This window comes from Elgaria multicarinata, chromosome 9 (assembly GCF_023053635.1).
Source record: "Elgaria multicarinata webbii isolate HBS135686 ecotype San Diego chromosome 9, rElgMul1.1.pri, whole genome shotgun sequence".
NCBI lineage: Eukaryota > Metazoa > Chordata > Lepidosauria > Squamata > Anguidae > Elgaria > Elgaria multicarinata.
This window is the reverse complement of record NC_086179.1, coordinates 55,332,197-55,349,390: the sequence shown is the minus strand read 5'-3', so window position 1 is coordinate 55,349,390 and position 17,194 is coordinate 55,332,197. Positions and strand designations below refer to the sequence as shown.

Genomic DNA, 17,194 nt, shown 5'->3' with positions numbered 1-17,194 from the left:
AACTATTGGATAGTATCCAACTGTGTTGTCCCGTTAGTGCAAATTGGGTTTGGCTACTGGAAATTGGGTTCTTCATGAGAAGAATTCAACTAAAGTTATGTTTGCACAAATGTGGTTACGTAAGCAACATTGCGTTATGGTTGTGCAATGCATTGTGCAACCCGTTGCGCAACTGCTTTGCACTTGCGCAACTGCTTTGCACTTGTGCAACAGCTTGCACAACCAGTTGCACAAGAATTATAGGCAATCACATGCACAACACAAAGAGTCAGCAGAGCTCCGCTAGTACCATTTTGAGTTTGTGGAATGACAGTTGGATACTGCCCTCCGGTTTCACACTAAAAAAATCAGTGTATATCTAAAACATGTAATACCTGAATGGCAAGAATTCAAATACGGATATGGCTAGCTCTAGGAACCATTTTTCCTCCCAACTTCATCCTAACCATTCTGCATCCAAGACTACTCTCGTAGCACAAAATTGTCAGGTTATGTGGTTGTTGCTAAGCTACTGTAGTGCAATTTGACTGCTTGAAGTGTAGAAGAAAAGGGCTCAGAGAAGTTTTGACGTTAAGGGATTGCTGGTCATGCTGCAGTTGTCTTAGAATCAAAACTAAGATTAAATGTATTGGTAGGACTTGTGTAGAAGGCTTTGGTTAGTAGGATGATTTCTGTGTAAGGAATTGCAAGTGGTAGAGTAGTGGAAGATTAGACAAAATTTTAGCTTGTAATGAGAAACATCCATTTGTTCAAAGCATCACAATGTTTTCTTATCTCTGTGCTATTTAAGTGTGTGTTCAGAGAAGTATTGATTTGATGTTGGGAAACATAAAATTGTGTGAATTAACTCTGTATTCTTTTACAGGTATCATTTTTTCATTGAATGACAAATCAAGTTCTTCTAATCTGAAGATAGATGCTTTATCGTGTTTGTATGTGATCCTCTGTAATCACGCTCCCCAAGTTTTCCATCCTCATGTTCAAGCATTGGTGCCTCCTGTTGTAGCATGTGTTGGAGACCCATTTTATAAGATAACATCAGAGGCACTTTTGGTTACCCAGCAGCTTGTGAAAGTCATTCGCCCTCTGGATCAGCCTTCTTCTTTTGATGCCACTCCTTATATCAAAGATTTGTTTACTTGTACAATCAAGAGACTAAAAGCTGCTGACATTGATCAAGAAGTAAAAGAAAGGGCAATCTCCTGTATGGGCCAAATCATTTGCAGTCTTGGCGACAATCTTGGGTCTGACCTACCTAGTACGCTTCAAATTTTCCTAGAGAGACTGAAAAATGAGATCACTCGGCTAACTACCGTAAAAGCTTTGACTCTGATAGCTGGTTCTCCTCTGAAGATAGATCTGAGGCCAGTTCTAGGAGAAGGTGTTCCTATTCTTGCTTCTTTTCTCAGAAAGAACCAGCGAGCATTGAAACTTGGAACTCTTTCTGCTTTAGATATCTTAATCAAAAACTACAGTGACAGCTTAACAGCTGCTATGATTGATGCTGTCCTGGATGAGCTTCCACCTCTTATCAGTGAGAGTGATATGCATGTGTCACAAATGGCCATCAGTTTTCTGACCACGCTAGCTAAAGTTTATCCTTCCTCTCTCTCAAAAATCAGTGGCTCCATACTGAATGAACTTATTGGGCTGGTGAGGTCACCACTATTGCAGGGTGGAGCACTTAGTGCCATGCTAGAATTTTTCCAAGCACTGGTTGTGACTGGAACAAGTAACTTAGGATATATGGATTTATTGCGCATGTTAACGGGCCCAGTGTACTCTCAGAGTACAGCACTTACTCACAAGCAGTCTTATTATTCCATTGCCAAATGTGTAGCTGCTCTTACACGGGCATGCCCTAAAGAGGGACCAGCAGTAGTAGGTCAGTTTATTCAAGATGTCAAGAATTCAAGGTCTACAGATTCCATTCGTCTCTTAGCTTTACTTTCTCTTGGGGAAGTTGGACATCACATTGACTTAAGTGGACAAATAGAACTAAAATCTGTAATTTTAGAAGCGTTCTCCTCTCCTAGTGAAGAAGTGAAATCTGCAGCTTCTTATGCGTTGGGCAGTATCAGTGTCGGCAATCTTCCTGAATACCTCCCATTTGTCTTACAAGAAATAACTAGTCAACCTAAAAGGCAATATCTTCTGCTCCATTCCTTGAAGGAGATAATTAGCTCTGCAACAGTGCATGGTCTCAAACCATATGTGGAGAGCATCTGGTCTTTGCTCCTGAAACACTGTGAGTGTGCAGAAGAGGGTACCAGAAATGTTGTTGCTGAATGCTTGGGGAAGCTTACTTTAATAGATCCGGAGACTCTCCTGCCACGCCTTAAAGGATATTTGGCATCAGGTTTGTACACATTCATATTTTCATGTATAATTTTGGGATACCATCCACAATTCCTTCCAGAGTGGTCCTGTTCAATTCTAATTGGGTGCAGGTTGGAGTAAATAGATTGTGGAACTCAGTTTAATTGATGAAGAAGAGGCAGAAGTCTTCAAATCACTTTTTAAATAGAATTATCTCCATTAAAAAACAACTGCTAAATATGTTGAAACTACTAGAGAGTTTTACATTTGCAGATTTGGTTCAGATAACATTAAGTAGCACCTAATAAATTAATTTGGCTATAACTCGACGTGAAAGAATTTTACAAAATACAATTTTGTGTTTTGGGAAATATAATTAGAAATTCTTACCTATGTTGAGTTAAGTATTCTAAGTAATTTTTGAGTACAGCTTTTTGTCACTGTGCAATGTATATCACATGGAGATGCTCTGTCTAATAGTAGTGATTTGCCACATAGGATGACTGGTGGGAGTTAGATTATCTACATCCATTTATTTCTATGGAAAACCCTTACATCGTTTTTCTATCATTTGTTGCCTGTTTTGGACTCTTTTGATGTAACAGGGTGACATTCCAGTTTTCTGACTGGTGTATTGAGATAAAAGGAAAAACACAAGAGGAGGAAGTTTTCAGCTTAGTATTGGTGGAAAAGATTCACTAGAGGGACTGATTCTGCCTAATACAGTCACTGCTGTTATATATAATAGATACATACGATTCAAATTAACTTTTTTAGTGCTAGTGCCAGAAATCCTCTTATTATTGTTTACTGTCTGTCTTCATAGCCAGGTACGTTACTCAAAATATAATGTACAGCCGTAATTTAACCTCTGTCACCAAGAAAAATAAGTCTTAAAAAATAAAATGCTTCTAAAAATAATTACGGCAATGAAGAATTGCCTATGAAATATAAATGGTTCAGTGTTTTGCCACCAACCAGTAAAAGTAAACCTGGGTGAATTCTGCTGGTAGTACCAAGCATTGATTCTATACTATCAGCACAGTTGACCATCGTGTTGCTAACTGGACAATCATGCACATCTCTGGTAGGAAAGATCTGTGGCCCAATCTTGATACACAGATATTTGGTGTGTTTTATTACATTGTAACTCTGCTCTTCCTTCATGTTGCTCAAGACAATGTACATGATCATCCCCTTGTAAATAAGATTGAGAAATAGTGATTGGCCAAAGGTCATTCAGTAAGCTTTAAGGCTGAATGGGGACTTGAACTCTGGTCTCCCCAGTCTGGCAGTCTTGTCCACTATGTCACACAGGCTTAGCAGTCCAACAGCATCTGGAAGGCCACATATTCCCTGATGTATTGGATTTATACTTCACCCTTAAACAGTTTCCAAAGGCAGCTTGTTAAAAATTAAAGTTACAGTAAACAAATTTAAAACATACACTAACACCACAATATGAAGAGCAGTATAAAAGGAATCAGCAGAAATAAAAACTAACATTAAGCTGCATAAAAACAATATACAGGATTTTGAAGTGTGAGGATATAAAAAGGGTAAGCACATGTGGAGACAAATTAGTAATCCTGCTATTACTATTGAGTTACTAAAAAAAACACAGAAAACAGTCACAACAAATTATTTTAAAATTCACAGCAAAGAGCTTACAAAAACTCTAGTTCTGTAAGATCAGAGATTGTTTTAAAGTTATTTTTTACAGGGTTAGGGTTGAAATATGGCGAACTGCTTTTGAAAATGATAAGAATTTTAAACTCTGTAATATGGCATTAGGGTCAGCTATTCAAAGAAAAAAAATGAATGTGTGCCATTTGCAACTAGTTTCTACTATAAATGCTGAAAGAAGATGGTACAAGACGAAACGTTTAGATGAAGAAAATATCAGCACTTTAAAAATTGTAATGGTTACTAATAATCACAGATAAATTTTGTGTGTTACTTCTTTGCTTATTAGGATCATCATATGCTCGAAGTTCAGTGGTCACTGCTGTCAAGTTCACCATCTCCGATCATCCACAGCCTATAGATCCACTACTAAAGAATTGTATAGGTGAGTAAAATTGTAACTATACCAAACAGTGCGTTTTAAATGTAAAATTGCATGTTTTCTTGCTGGTCTATAAAAATATTTCAGAATTTTTTAGTTGCTAGTAATCAGGTTTGTAGATTTTAGGTATATCTGGGTCTGGTGGTGAGGATTAAATTTCTAGATGATTCATGTGCCTGAGATTTTCCCATTGTTGCTTTTAAAAAGATTTTGCAACTGAGTACTCTTAAACATCCAGGAATGCTTCCATTTGAAGCAAAGTATTGGCTATTGAAACCTACTTATTTGTATCCTTTCTATGATGCCTTTCTATAAATCCAAAGTATAGTTATGACCTATAAAGCCCTATACGGCTCCAGTCCAGATTATCTGAAAGAACATATTCTCCCATATGAGCCTGCCCATGCTCTGAGATCTCCAGGGGAGCCCTTTTTCTTGGTCCACCATCATCACAGGCATGCCTGGTGGGAACGCAGGATTGGGCTGTCTCAGTGGCTGCTCCAAGGCTCTGGAACTCCCTTCCCAGGGAGGTTAGACTGGCTCCCTCTTTGCTATGTTTTTGGAAGAAGGCAAAACTTTTTTGTTCCAGCAGGCTTTGGGGAATACTCTGGACCTGTGTTACTGCATTGGTATTTTTAATTGTTATTTGCCTTTTATTTTTTAAAAATGTTTTAATGTTAGAGTTGGTTTAATTCTATTTTAATTTTGTATATTTCTATATATATTTTTAAATGTGTATATTTTAATTTTGTAAAGCTGCCTTGAGTCCCAGTATTGGGGAAAAGCTGGGCTATAATCATCAGCATCATACTTTCACCATATTATACATACTCACCCGAAACAATCTTGGAAAATGCAGACCATAAAATATACTGGGACGGAACAATTCATATGGACAGGACAATCGACCAGACGTAATAGTTATAGACAAAAAAGAAAAGCACACTTACCTTATTGACATGGCAATACCTAATGACAAAAATGTTGTTGAAAAGGAAGAGGAAAAGAGAAAAATATACACCACTAGCCATGGAAGTTAAAGAAGTATGGCAACAGACAAAGGACACAATTATTCTGTTAGTCACATCAGTCACAGTGTTCAATAGACAGAACATTTCTGAATCACTAAAAGTCAGCATAACTTGGCAAAGCCCATCATGTCTATCTAGGGAAACTGCCACAAGCGAGTCAAGAGAGATGATGATGATAATAGTAATACTCAAAGTGGTTTACAGCATTGTTATTGCAACACATATTCAACTTGAAAAATATTGTACAAAAATGCAAGGAATGGAACACAAGGAGCCACTTAAGTAAAATCAATGTATGTTGGTGTAGTACAGGGATGCCAGAAGTGTGGCTTGTGGGCCATAGGCAGCCTCCCTAGACTCAACAACTGCTAAAAAAGGAGTTGGGGTTGGAACAGGCCCTTTGGTTCCTGCCATAAAATACTCATTCCTAGCATGTCCTAAAAAGCAGTGCTCAAAGATTCCTGCCCGTTACCTGGGATGCTTTGGGGATACTCCAGGCATGAACCTTCTGTGGCAGAAATCATAGAACTCTCTATCAGCATCACCTGGAAGATGATCTGTAAGGTACTTGCAGTCTACTGCTGGCAGGAGGTGCAATGATGGGCTAGCTTGAACAACAAAAGTAAGCCACTGGCCTTGTTTGCATGATCACCACAGCTTAAGCAAGCCATGGCAAGTGCTAGGTGTCATTTGTCTAATTATGCAACCAGGTGGCATGGCTTATAATAATAATAATTTATTTCTTACCCGCCTCTCCGATTGGATCGAAGCGGGGAACAACATCAAACATAAAATACATAAAATACTGATTAAAAACATGGCATAAGCTGTTTAAAAACATCCTAAAAGCATACTAAAAATATCCTAAAATTCTACTAGACTGTCAAGCTGACGAGTCTCCTCCAGCAGGCTATTCCACAGTCTGGGAGCAGCAGAAGAGAAGGTCCTCTGGGTTACGGTTGTCAGCCTAGTCTTTGCTGACTGAAGTAGATTCTTCACAGAGGACCTGAGTGTGCAGGGCGGATTGTACGGGAGAAGGCGATCCTGCAGGTAGCTTGGACCCAAACCATGTAGGGCTTTAAAAGGTGATAACCAACACTTTTATACTTTGCCCGGAAACTAATTGGCAGCCAGTGAAGAGATTTTAAGACTGGTGTGATGTGATCACCCCTAGATGTTCCAGTGACCAACCTGGCTGCCATATTTTGAACTAGTTGAAGTTTCTGGACTTAAGCACAAAGGTAGCCCTATGTAGAGCGCATTGCAGAAGTCAAGCCTCAAAGTTATCAGTGCGTGCACTACCATCTTTAGGTCTTCTAACTAGGAAGGGGCGCAGCTGACGTATCAGCCGAAGCTTATTCCGCAAACAAGCCAAGCTGTCCAGCTTTGGATGACACAAGCCATACCTGGGTGGTAATTAGACAAATAGTGTTCAGCCAGTGAATTGTCAGTGTGAATTCATTGTCTTTGAAATAGTAGTTGCTGCTTTATTTGAACAACAATTTAGGCCACCTGGAAAAGTGGGTTATAGAAGGAGTGAGTTTATTCTTGTTCTTCCCCTGTAGCACATGTATGCACGTGTCTTATCTTAGTCCTCAAGGTGACTTACTAAAATACCCTCTCTTATGGGTTCATATTTTACAAAGATCAAGGAACAAATCAAGTGCGAAGTGTATAGCTGTGTTGAGACATAACTTTAAACCATGATTTAGCATGACATGCAAGAGCAAGGTGGAGTTGTGGAGAGTCTCGGGCTCATGTACTTCCCCTCTCTCACGCAGCCAGGAGGAAAATGGCAGCCATGTTTAGTTTTAGTTCCCATTAATGGCAGCCTGTTGTTCTGTGTCAACCATGGTCTGAGGGTTATCCCTAAGTATAGTCAGTTTCAATTTATTTTGAAACACTTCATGGTTAGAGATAAACTACAATACCTGGTCTCATCAAGAGGGCATGCTAACATTCAGTGAAAGTGAACACTGCCAAAGTAGTTCTTCTGGCCATGCCATAGGAAGAGAGGGGAGTGAGGAACATGCGAGCCTAAGGCTCCCTGTGGCTTTGTCCTACTTATGTACAGCTCAGAAGTCCATGGTTTAGCATAATGTGCAAATGTGGCCTATTCAGTTTATATCAGTGACAAATAATGGACAAAGGAATATGCTGATATGTATGTTTTTTAAAATGATTACAGGTGACTTTCTTAAAACATTGGAAGATCCAGATCTTAATGTGAGACGAGTAGCTCTGGTAACATTTAACTCAGCAGCACACAATAAACCATCACTAATAAGGGACCTTTTAGATACTGTGCTTCCACATCTTTATAATGAAACAAAAGTCAGAAAGGAACTAATAAGAGAGGTATGTAAACTACTCCGGTTACAGGGTGAGCAAGCAGTCATGCCCAGAGATTTATGAACATTTTCTGTTTAAAATACTTAAAGATTCTCATGTAAGTTCAATCTTTGCTCTGAAGACAGCTGTTTTTATACTGATTAGTGTGTTCTGGAAAGTTTAAGAATGACATGCCTATACCATTTCTGTTTGAAGTAACTCTAAAATGCTTGAAAAACTGCCACGATAATGCTAGATTTGTACTGTGGGGGAGGGGAGCATATGAAATTTATCATAACATATTGATATGAGCAAGATTTTAAAAAATCCAATAAATGAATAAGCAGGGAAGGTACTGCTGTGTTATTAGCTAGCCGTATAAACGGTATTGCAAATGATTTGTCTTCACTACATGCAGTCTTACAAAGTGAGGCAAGTCAGATGATGCCCATGTCCCAGAATCGCTTCACATAAAATCAGCTTCAGTTTAATTTTAATGCAATTCATATTCTGCAGAATTATGGACATACAAAGTCTTTCTTACAAGCACAAAATCTTTTGTGAAATTGTGAAGGAAAAATCAGTACTGGTGAGAGTCATATAGTTGTGGCATAAACCTAAAATTATGCTGATACTTCTGGTGATGCAGCTGGTGCATCAGCCAAAGGTGGGCAAATTCACTCCTGTCATTGACAGCCACCTGACCATCCAGGAACAGCTCTAGATCCAAGAGCACCCCATGCTGTACACCTGATCCTTCAGAGGAAGTGCAGCCCTATCCAGAGCAGGTTGTATCCCAATCCTGGGTGGGCTTGCCTACTAAACAGGATCTCCATCTTGTCTGGATAGAACCTTAGTTTATTCAGCCACATCCACATCCAGTCCCTCACTGTGCCAAGACATGGATTCAGGGCTTTCACAGTCCCCTTGGTATGACTCGAAAAAGAGAGAGGCAGGGCTGAATATCACCACCATCCTGATGGGACCCAACCCAAAAACTCCAGGTGACTTCTCCCAGTACCTTAAAAGACCGAGGGACAAAATAAGAGCCTTAAAGAACCCCATAGATTAGAAGTTCCCCAAGACCACCTTCTGAAAATGCTTAGCCAAATAGGACTGGAACCACCACAACAAGGTTTCTCCAAGTCCTGTATCAGCCAAGCATTCTAGAAGGTAGTATTGGTCATATTAAATATATTGAATGCCTCTGAGAGGTCTAGCAGACCTGGGTATTTGTGTCCCAAAATGAGGCCTGAACACAGACTGAATAGCATTCAGATAATCCATTTCATCCAAAAAAAAACCTTGGAGTTGTGATGTCACCACCTGCTCAAATATCTTACCCAAAAAAGGAAGATTAGAGATTGGCTTATAATTATCAAGGATAGTGGGAGCCAATGAAAGCTTATTTAATAAATGGCCCTCTTTCAAGGAGACATTTATAATTTCCAGTACCCACTGTGGCAGCTTTTATAAGCCAGGATGAGGATCGGTAGGTTTGTGGACCAGTATGGAGTTGAGGTCAACCTCAACTTTTGAAGTAACTTGTTCACATCATGCATCAACACTGGATGGTTTCAAGCTTCTCACTAGAATCTATTTTAAAAAATGAATACAAGTAGTTTTATTAGCCAAATGTTTTGCAAACTTGTCAGAGATGGCTGTAGATAGTTCCTCCTCAATAGCTTAAGAGAGCAAGATTCAATTTTCCCTTAACCACCAGAAATAACTGCGCTGGATGATACTGCTAACACAATGGTGTCAGAGAAGAAAGACTACTTCACAACCTTCACTGCCATGGAATTGGCATGGTGTCTATTCAGACCAGGGTTTTCTTCACTATAACTCTAGCCTGTACTCAGGCACTTTGTTGCTTTACACTCTTCAAAAAGCCCAGGAACATGCACTCTGCATCACAGGAGAGGATGCTTAAGAGCAATTGTGTCAACTACCTGGTCATCTCATTCTATAGATTAACCCTGGCTTCAACAGGATCACTAGCTCTAGTGGCAGGAATATCCCCCAGAGCACTTAGAAATCCCACAAGATCCATTAGTCTTTGAGAGCAGACCAATTTAATAGATTCCTCAACCTGGCAGATAAGAGTCTAAACCCTATCAAACCAACCCTACCCTATCAACAACTGGTGTGTTTGTTTTAAAATTCCCCTACCCATAAATCAACTTTATCCTGGGTAGCACAAACTAGATCAACTGTGGGTCCCATCACACAAGGTACCTTAATAGGGAGATGTACTTATGATGGACTTCAATATTGCTATTCTGACAGTACTCTCAAATTTCATCAGGTTGACTAGAAATACATGAAAATGGCAACTGTCATGGAATTAAAATAGACTCTGGGCTCTTTTTTTGTTTGTGACATCTCCTGACATTTCCTTGGGGCAATAAATTTCTTCAACAAATTTCTTCAAAATATTTCATTACCAGCTGGCAACTAAATGCTTTTTTATTATTATTTGCAGGTGGAAATGGGGCCGTTTAAGCATACCGTTGATGATGGTCTCGATATTCGAAAGGCAGCTTTTGAGTGCATGTACACTCTTCTAGATAGCTGTCTGGATAGATTAGACATCTTTGAATTCCTAAACCATGTTGAAGATGGTTTGAAGGATCACTATGATATTAAGGTTCGCTTCATAATGTTTTGTGTATGTGTTGCATGCATATGTTTTTATATTATATTATATTTTTGCTAGGTGCAAATGCAGTATTTTCTAGAGCAGTGGCTAAACAATTCTTATTTAAAAAACAGCAGTATTGTCAACGTTACCTTCTGGGAAAATTCTTCACTAAACTTTGTTTAAGCTTTGTAAACCACCCAGAGAGCTTCGGCTATGGGGCGGTATAAAAATGTAAATAATAATAATAAGCTTTTGACTAGAACAGGAAAGATTGCATTGACTTAGTTCAAACATTTGGATGAATGCTTTTCCCAGATTTTATTCTGCCCTTGAGATAGGGCATTTAGTTCCCCAATAAATAGTTTACAGTACCTGCAGCTTCTGGTAAGTTCTTCTGTTTTCCTTGTAGCCATTGCTGTATCAGCAATAGCCTATGAAGGCATAAAATGATGCAGAAGGGCTTTGTAATATATCCTATGTCAAGCTCTTGCTTCTTATTTGGGGTGCTTCTAGATGAAGGGCTCCAAGTGCTATTAATATGACTAATAAAGACAAAATTATAATGATGGGTTCCTATAGTAAATGGTTTGTTGATAGAAAGCTGTCAAAAAGTGCAATCAGTGAGTAGGGGAATCTCCTGGAAATTGCATGTTTCCTTAAAATATCTTCATTATACAGTTAAAGTTAAGTTCCAGGTGCTTAAATTTGGTTGAACTGTTGTTCAGATAAATGGCTTTAACTTAATTATTGTTCCTTCTAATAACATGCTTATGTAGCCAAAACCATATCACCCCCACACAAGAGAGAAGCAGACTCAGAATACCCCTGAGGTTTGCAGGTACTTCAAAAAAAAAAAAACCCTTTAGGAAACAACACCTAAAGAAAAAACCTCAAAAACAGCCTCATAAGATATCAGTGAGATGGAATGTTGACTGGCTCAGAGGAAATAAACCGACAACTAGGTGGGAAAGGGAATGGAAGGAAGTGGCTGGAAGGGGAGGAGATGGCATATAGGCATTTTTAAAAAGGATAGAATGAACCTTCTCATTGCCTGTGTAGCTCATTTTTTTAATTCACACTGAGAAGCTATTTTAAAATGTCCCCATCATGGAAGGGGGAGCAGCCCATAGACATCAATGGAGAGATAAAAGAATTTACTATAGCTGGGATTGACCACCCCAAAATGAAGAACACCCCTCCCTAAATAAGCCAGTGAGGATTGAGAGCATGCTCAGTGGCCAAGGAATGTTGACTGACAAGAGGTGGGAGTTGGAATGGAATGATCTGGGGGGAATGGAATGGAATGGAATGGAGTAGTGTGGCTGGATCCACTACAGAATTTTGTTGAAGTAACTCACTTTTTTGTTCCTTAACTAGATGCTAACATTTTTAATGTTGGTGAGACTGTCTACCCTATGTCCAAGTGCAGTACTGCAGAGGCTGGATCGGCTGGTTGAACCCTTACGTGCTACATGTACAACCAAAGTACTGTGTAAATTTATTTAAATTAACATACATCCAGATTTTAAAATACATTTATAAAGGCCGAGTTTCATGCTCCTTAAAGTTTGTGACTCTAATATGTATGGCTCTAGTCACAGACTTTGTCTTGAGAAGAGAAACTTTTGAAAGCATTACTCTTTCTTCCCATGCACTTTCTACATTTTCTCCAGTTCTCTTTGATACTATATTGGATAAAGCTTTAAATGTGAGAACCAAGCAGTTTTTATCTGTTGCTTGTTCTTTTAGCTGTTACTGTGTTAAACTATCAATCATTATTTTAATTTATTCCTAAGAATATTGTTGATTTGGAGCATAAACTAAAGCTGCATGATTTCCTTTGCATGGGAGAAAGGTCACTATTAATGATATGCTCTTCTGACTGTAAGATAGCACTATGTCTAGAGGAGTTTCAGTATTGGAGAAAGGTTAACAGAGGAATATCTCTTCTTTAGTAGCTAGTAGTTTTCTTTGGATTGTCATACACCATTATGCACAATTGCTAGATATTTTATTTATTTATTATTTATTTAAAACATTTATATCCCGCTCTATATCGTTAAGATCTCAGAGCAGCATGCAGATAAAAACATACAGTATAAAACAATAAATATGCACAGTTAAAAACAAATTAAACCATGATCCAAGTTAAAACAATATATAATTTAAAAGCAGTTAAAACAATGTGCCAGTGAGTTTAACCATCAAAGGCTTTGTTAAAAAGCCATGTTTTTACTTCACAAATTTTAGTCAGTATTTTGACAGCCATATCTCATTATGCCATAGCTTATTAAGTACACATACTAGCGGATGCATGTGCATCAATTTATATAGCTTTCTAATTTAATTTCATTGTTGAATTTGTATCTTAAGCTTACTGAACATCACTTCTTCTTTTTTAATAAAACAGGTAAAAGCAAACTCTGTGAAGCAGGAGTTTGAAAAGCAAGATGAACTGAAGCGGTCTGCCATGAGGGCAGTAGCAGCATTATTAACCATTCCAGAAGCAGAAAAGAGTCCACTAATGAGTGAATTTCAGTCGCAGATAAGCTCTAATCCTGAGCTTGCAGCCATCTTTGAAAGTATCCAGAAAGATTCGTCATCCACTAATTTGGAATCAATGGACACTAGTTAGATATTTGCTCAAAACAGGGACCATTAATTTGAACCATATGATGCACTGAATTGACAAGTTAAAAACAAACAAACAAAAGTATCTAATCTTCACAATGTTCCACATTACCTTTATGGAGACAGTTTGGCTTTTCCCCATTGTTGCTTTTTAAGCATTTATTCCAGAATATGTATTTCCATAACTCAAAAGTTGTAAGCCACTCATGTTTTAGTGGATTTGGACACACATTAAATAGAAATAAAAGGTTAAAACGCATGGTGTATGGAAATAGATTCCAACATCTGTTTGCCCTGTAATGTTTAGGATTAAAAGTTTAAAAATTTGTGACCATGATTTTTCTTTTCTTTTTTTCTTGATATAAAGGAAAACACTGTTTTGTATAACTTTTGTCTTTTTGTTTCAGCTACATGAATTGATTTGCCTGGCAGGTAAAAAATCTGTGTAAGACCTATCGTGCGGAGGACTTGGGCACAGTTTAAAAATGCAGGCACAAGTAAATGTCCTTTTAAAAGGTGTGGGAGTAAACAGTTTCCTGTTCACACTAATTTTGCATGAACAAGTTTACAAATATATATTGTGTGTAAAACGGTGTGTGCAGTTTATTCATAATTAAGTTCAAATAAGTACTATTGTATCAGTGCATTTCCAGACATCATTCCCTGTCATAGTGAACGCAACTGGTTGAGCTGTCAGTTTAGAAGCAAAACAGGAGCTCTCCAGGTATGAGAAGTGTACAAACTTGTAATATATATTACAACTCAATATATAAAAACCCAAACCCAAACCCTGACAAGAACTTGTGATCTATCTGCAGGTATAGAATTCTGATGACCCCCAGGGTGCAGGGGGAGATGGAGTGTGGAGGGGGGGGGGGGGGAACCAAAGTCAGGCAAACTTAATTCTGTCAGTTAAGTCTACTGTTGAAAGCACTTAATAGGGTGTCAGTTGAATATAGAAAGGGAAGGTAAAGAGAATGTACTTGTTCAATTCCCTAACAACTTATAGTATATTGGAGTTAAGGAGATACACATCCAACTCCTGCAATATACAGGGCCTTTTCAGAAAAAGCAGATAGGGGAAAGGGCATTTTTTTCATTTTCCCACTCTCCAGAACTGTTCTCTTCTCCTGCAGCCCCCTCCCATTCTATAAATATAAAATGCTTGGGTTTGGGGCTGGCAGCTTTCTAGTGCTACGTAGTAGTGCAGGGGAAGACCTTGGTGAAGGGATGGGTGTCCTTTTTTCCTTTCCCCACTTCTTATTTCTGCCTCCCGCCCTGGGAGAGGCTGAACAACACTATGAGGCTCTTACTCTAAGCTGGCTGGAGCCACGAACAGGAAAATTTCTTAGGGGATTGTGGACACACTGCAACATCGTATTACAGATCATATTTTCTTTATCTTAAATGAGAATATAGGTAAATGCTTCTGCAATCAGTGATTTTACTCCTTATCTAAAAAAGTTGGGTTGCCTAGAATTGAAAAATAGGCACTAGAATAGCAAGCCAAATATGTCTGAATATGAGAGAATCTGAAGAAGGTCCGTGCATATTATATATGTGAACCTGTCACTCTTAAAGCTATTGTAAATGCTGATACACATGCACCAGTTCAGTAACTCTACATGATTAAGAATTCTGATGCTTTTGTGGACCTCTCCTGCCAATGGCCAGATTATGGCAGGTAAATGTGACTGTTAGTCCCATTTTCATCTGGAACAGCTGCAAAGTACTAAGCATTTCTAGCATTATCTATGCATTTCAAAAGAATTTGGGAACATAATTCTGTTGGGTCAGAATTATAGGTCTATATCTTGTCTTCAGAAATGGCCTGTATAAAAAAAGAATGCATTTTGAATTTATGTCATACAAGTTCTATAAGTGCTATCTTCATATTTTTGATGCATATATAATCGAAAGTTGGCTTCTGGAAACACACTTCCAAATGTGGTGGAAAATAGCACAGCAAATGGTCTGTAGTTTGATTAATTTTAATTAGAAGCTGGATATGAAAGATGTTCATTTTCATTATTGGCACAAGATCAACAGTATATTTTGTAGTATTGGTTTATGTGATTTAGATTTGCCTATAGTACAACTAATGAAAAAAGTATTATGGTTGTCAACTTTATGCTAGAATCTGCTGTATCCTGTCACAATTAATCTAAGGAGAACTTCGACTACAGTCATATGCATGCTTGGGGATAATTCCTTTTGAACCCAGTAGGACTTAATTCATAGTAAACATGCATAGCATGACGCTGTTAAACTGGATAACTTAAATATATTTTTCTTGTTTTATGTCAGCATACTACGTGCATGGCTTCACCTTACTTTTAAGGATAAATTTGTGTGTTATAACTGCAAAGCTATGAGTCCTAATGAGAAATAATTGCTTCAGCAAATCAAAAACATTTTGAGCTGGAATTCCATGGTTACTTTACATTATGTTTAACTGTAAAAGCAGCAGGAAATATTTTTTAACATGTTGGGAATCAAATTATGACTGGATGAATTGAAATTTGTCAACAATATTCGTATTCAGGTATTGCCCTCAAATGTGAAACTCCTGGCTTAGCCTTTAGAGGCTCAGATAATCTTAGAGAGTTTAGAAAAAATGGATTAGATCCTAAGAGAAGCTAACTGATGGATGTTCATGGGAGACAAGTTTCCCATACCCCCATTGTCACTGTGACTACTTGTGTCACCCAAAAGCCTCTTTGGGGGCTCTCTTGAACAATGTTGAGTGGGATCTGCTGGGGGAGGGGAGAATGTGGATAGGGAGGCATTTTTGTCCTCTCATGCAAGTAGAACCTGGGGTCATCCCATGAAGCTGATTGGTGGGTGATTCAGGAGCGATAAAAGGAAGTACTTCTTCACATAGTGCATAGTTGAACTATGGAATTCGCTACCACAAGATGTAGTGATAGCCACCAATTTGGATGGCTTTAAGAGGGGAGTAGATAAATTCCTGGAGGAGAAGACTTATTAATAGCTACTAGTCCTGATGGCTATGTGCTACCTCCAGTATGAGAGGCAGTATACCTATATACCCCAGTTGTTGGAGGACATGGGTGGGAGGGTGTGCTTGTGGGTTCCTGGTCAACAGCAGGTTGGTCACTGTGAACAGAGTGCTGGACTAGATGGACCCTTGATCTGATCCAGCATGGCTTTTCTTATGTTCTTAATTGCCCAAAATTGGCCCTTTCCCAGCAGCTCCCCCATGCCTCATCCCACATTGTTCTGAAGGAGCACCAGAGCCTTGGAGGGGGGTGGGGAGAGGACAGGAGACTTTCCTCGCATGAACGTAAACTTACCTAGGATTCAAGGAAAGACAGCTAACCTTTTAAAGAACTCGAACTTCCTCTATTTTTTTAGTCCATTTTCAAATGTGTTGCTGAAGCTAGAGGATTTGAAAACTTGTTTTATGAAGCCTGGGATTCTCAGCATTCTAGATAAAAGATAGTGTCTGGAATCTAAACAAAATTGTACTTTGAGAGTAGAATGATGCAAAGCTGCTAATATATGAAAAAGCTAAGAGTCACATCTAAAATAGTGTTGCTAACAAGAACAGTCCATGCAGCCAAATTAAACTTCAGGACGTTACATCAGCAATGTCCCTTTTAGATTAACAGCTTGATAGGATTTGAGATAGTCATGAGAAACCTACTCACCTGAATTAGGGTGTTATTTTGAGGTGTTGGTGAGTATTCAGTGGAAGTATTCTCTTTTTCCTCTAGGCTCTTGATTAAGAAGGTGTATAATTGATTCAACAGGAATACTTGACTTACATTGTCATCACCTGTTCACATTTTACTACATTACCACTCAACCCACTTTTGATGCTTCATGATAGTGTTATGAAATAAAAGCATATAGGAGAAAAAGTCAAATAGGGGCTGTACAACTTTCTATTGAGCCACATCAAAATGGTTGCACATTAAAGCTGAAGCACTTCATCAGCAGGCCCATATTGATACCCCCATATTGAGGCTACACTGGAATATTTTGGTGAGCTAAGATGTGAGTGCTTTTGTTAACGTTTATTCAGAGTTGGCTTATCAATTCCAAGTCTTGATGCCCTGTTGTCAATATTAGCAACCAATTACCTTGGAGTAAATGGACAATGGAAGACTATGTCCAAGATTAAGCAGTCATTGACAAACTAAC

The 17,194-nt window shown here is 38.5% G+C and overlaps 1 protein-coding gene across 1 annotated transcript in view; it reads left to right on the top strand.

Moving 5' to 3' along the window:
* CAND1 (cullin associated and neddylation dissociated 1) overlaps positions 1-13,411 on the top strand; it is a 36,008-nt gene extending 22,597 nt beyond the window's left edge. Inside the window, exons 10-15 of the mRNA XM_063133910.1 lie at positions 866-2,359; positions 4,295-4,390; positions 7,607-7,776; positions 10,235-10,399; positions 11,771-11,878; positions 12,804-13,411. Coding sequence (XP_062989980.1) covers positions 866-2,359; positions 4,295-4,390; positions 7,607-7,776; positions 10,235-10,399; positions 11,771-11,878; positions 12,804-13,028 — 2,258 coding nt within the window. The 3' untranslated portion in view covers positions 13,029-13,411. The remainder of the gene's footprint in view (positions 1-865; positions 2,360-4,294; positions 4,391-7,606; positions 7,777-10,234; positions 10,400-11,770; positions 11,879-12,803) is intronic.
* The last annotated feature ends 3,783 nt before the right edge of the window (positions 13,412-17,194 follow it).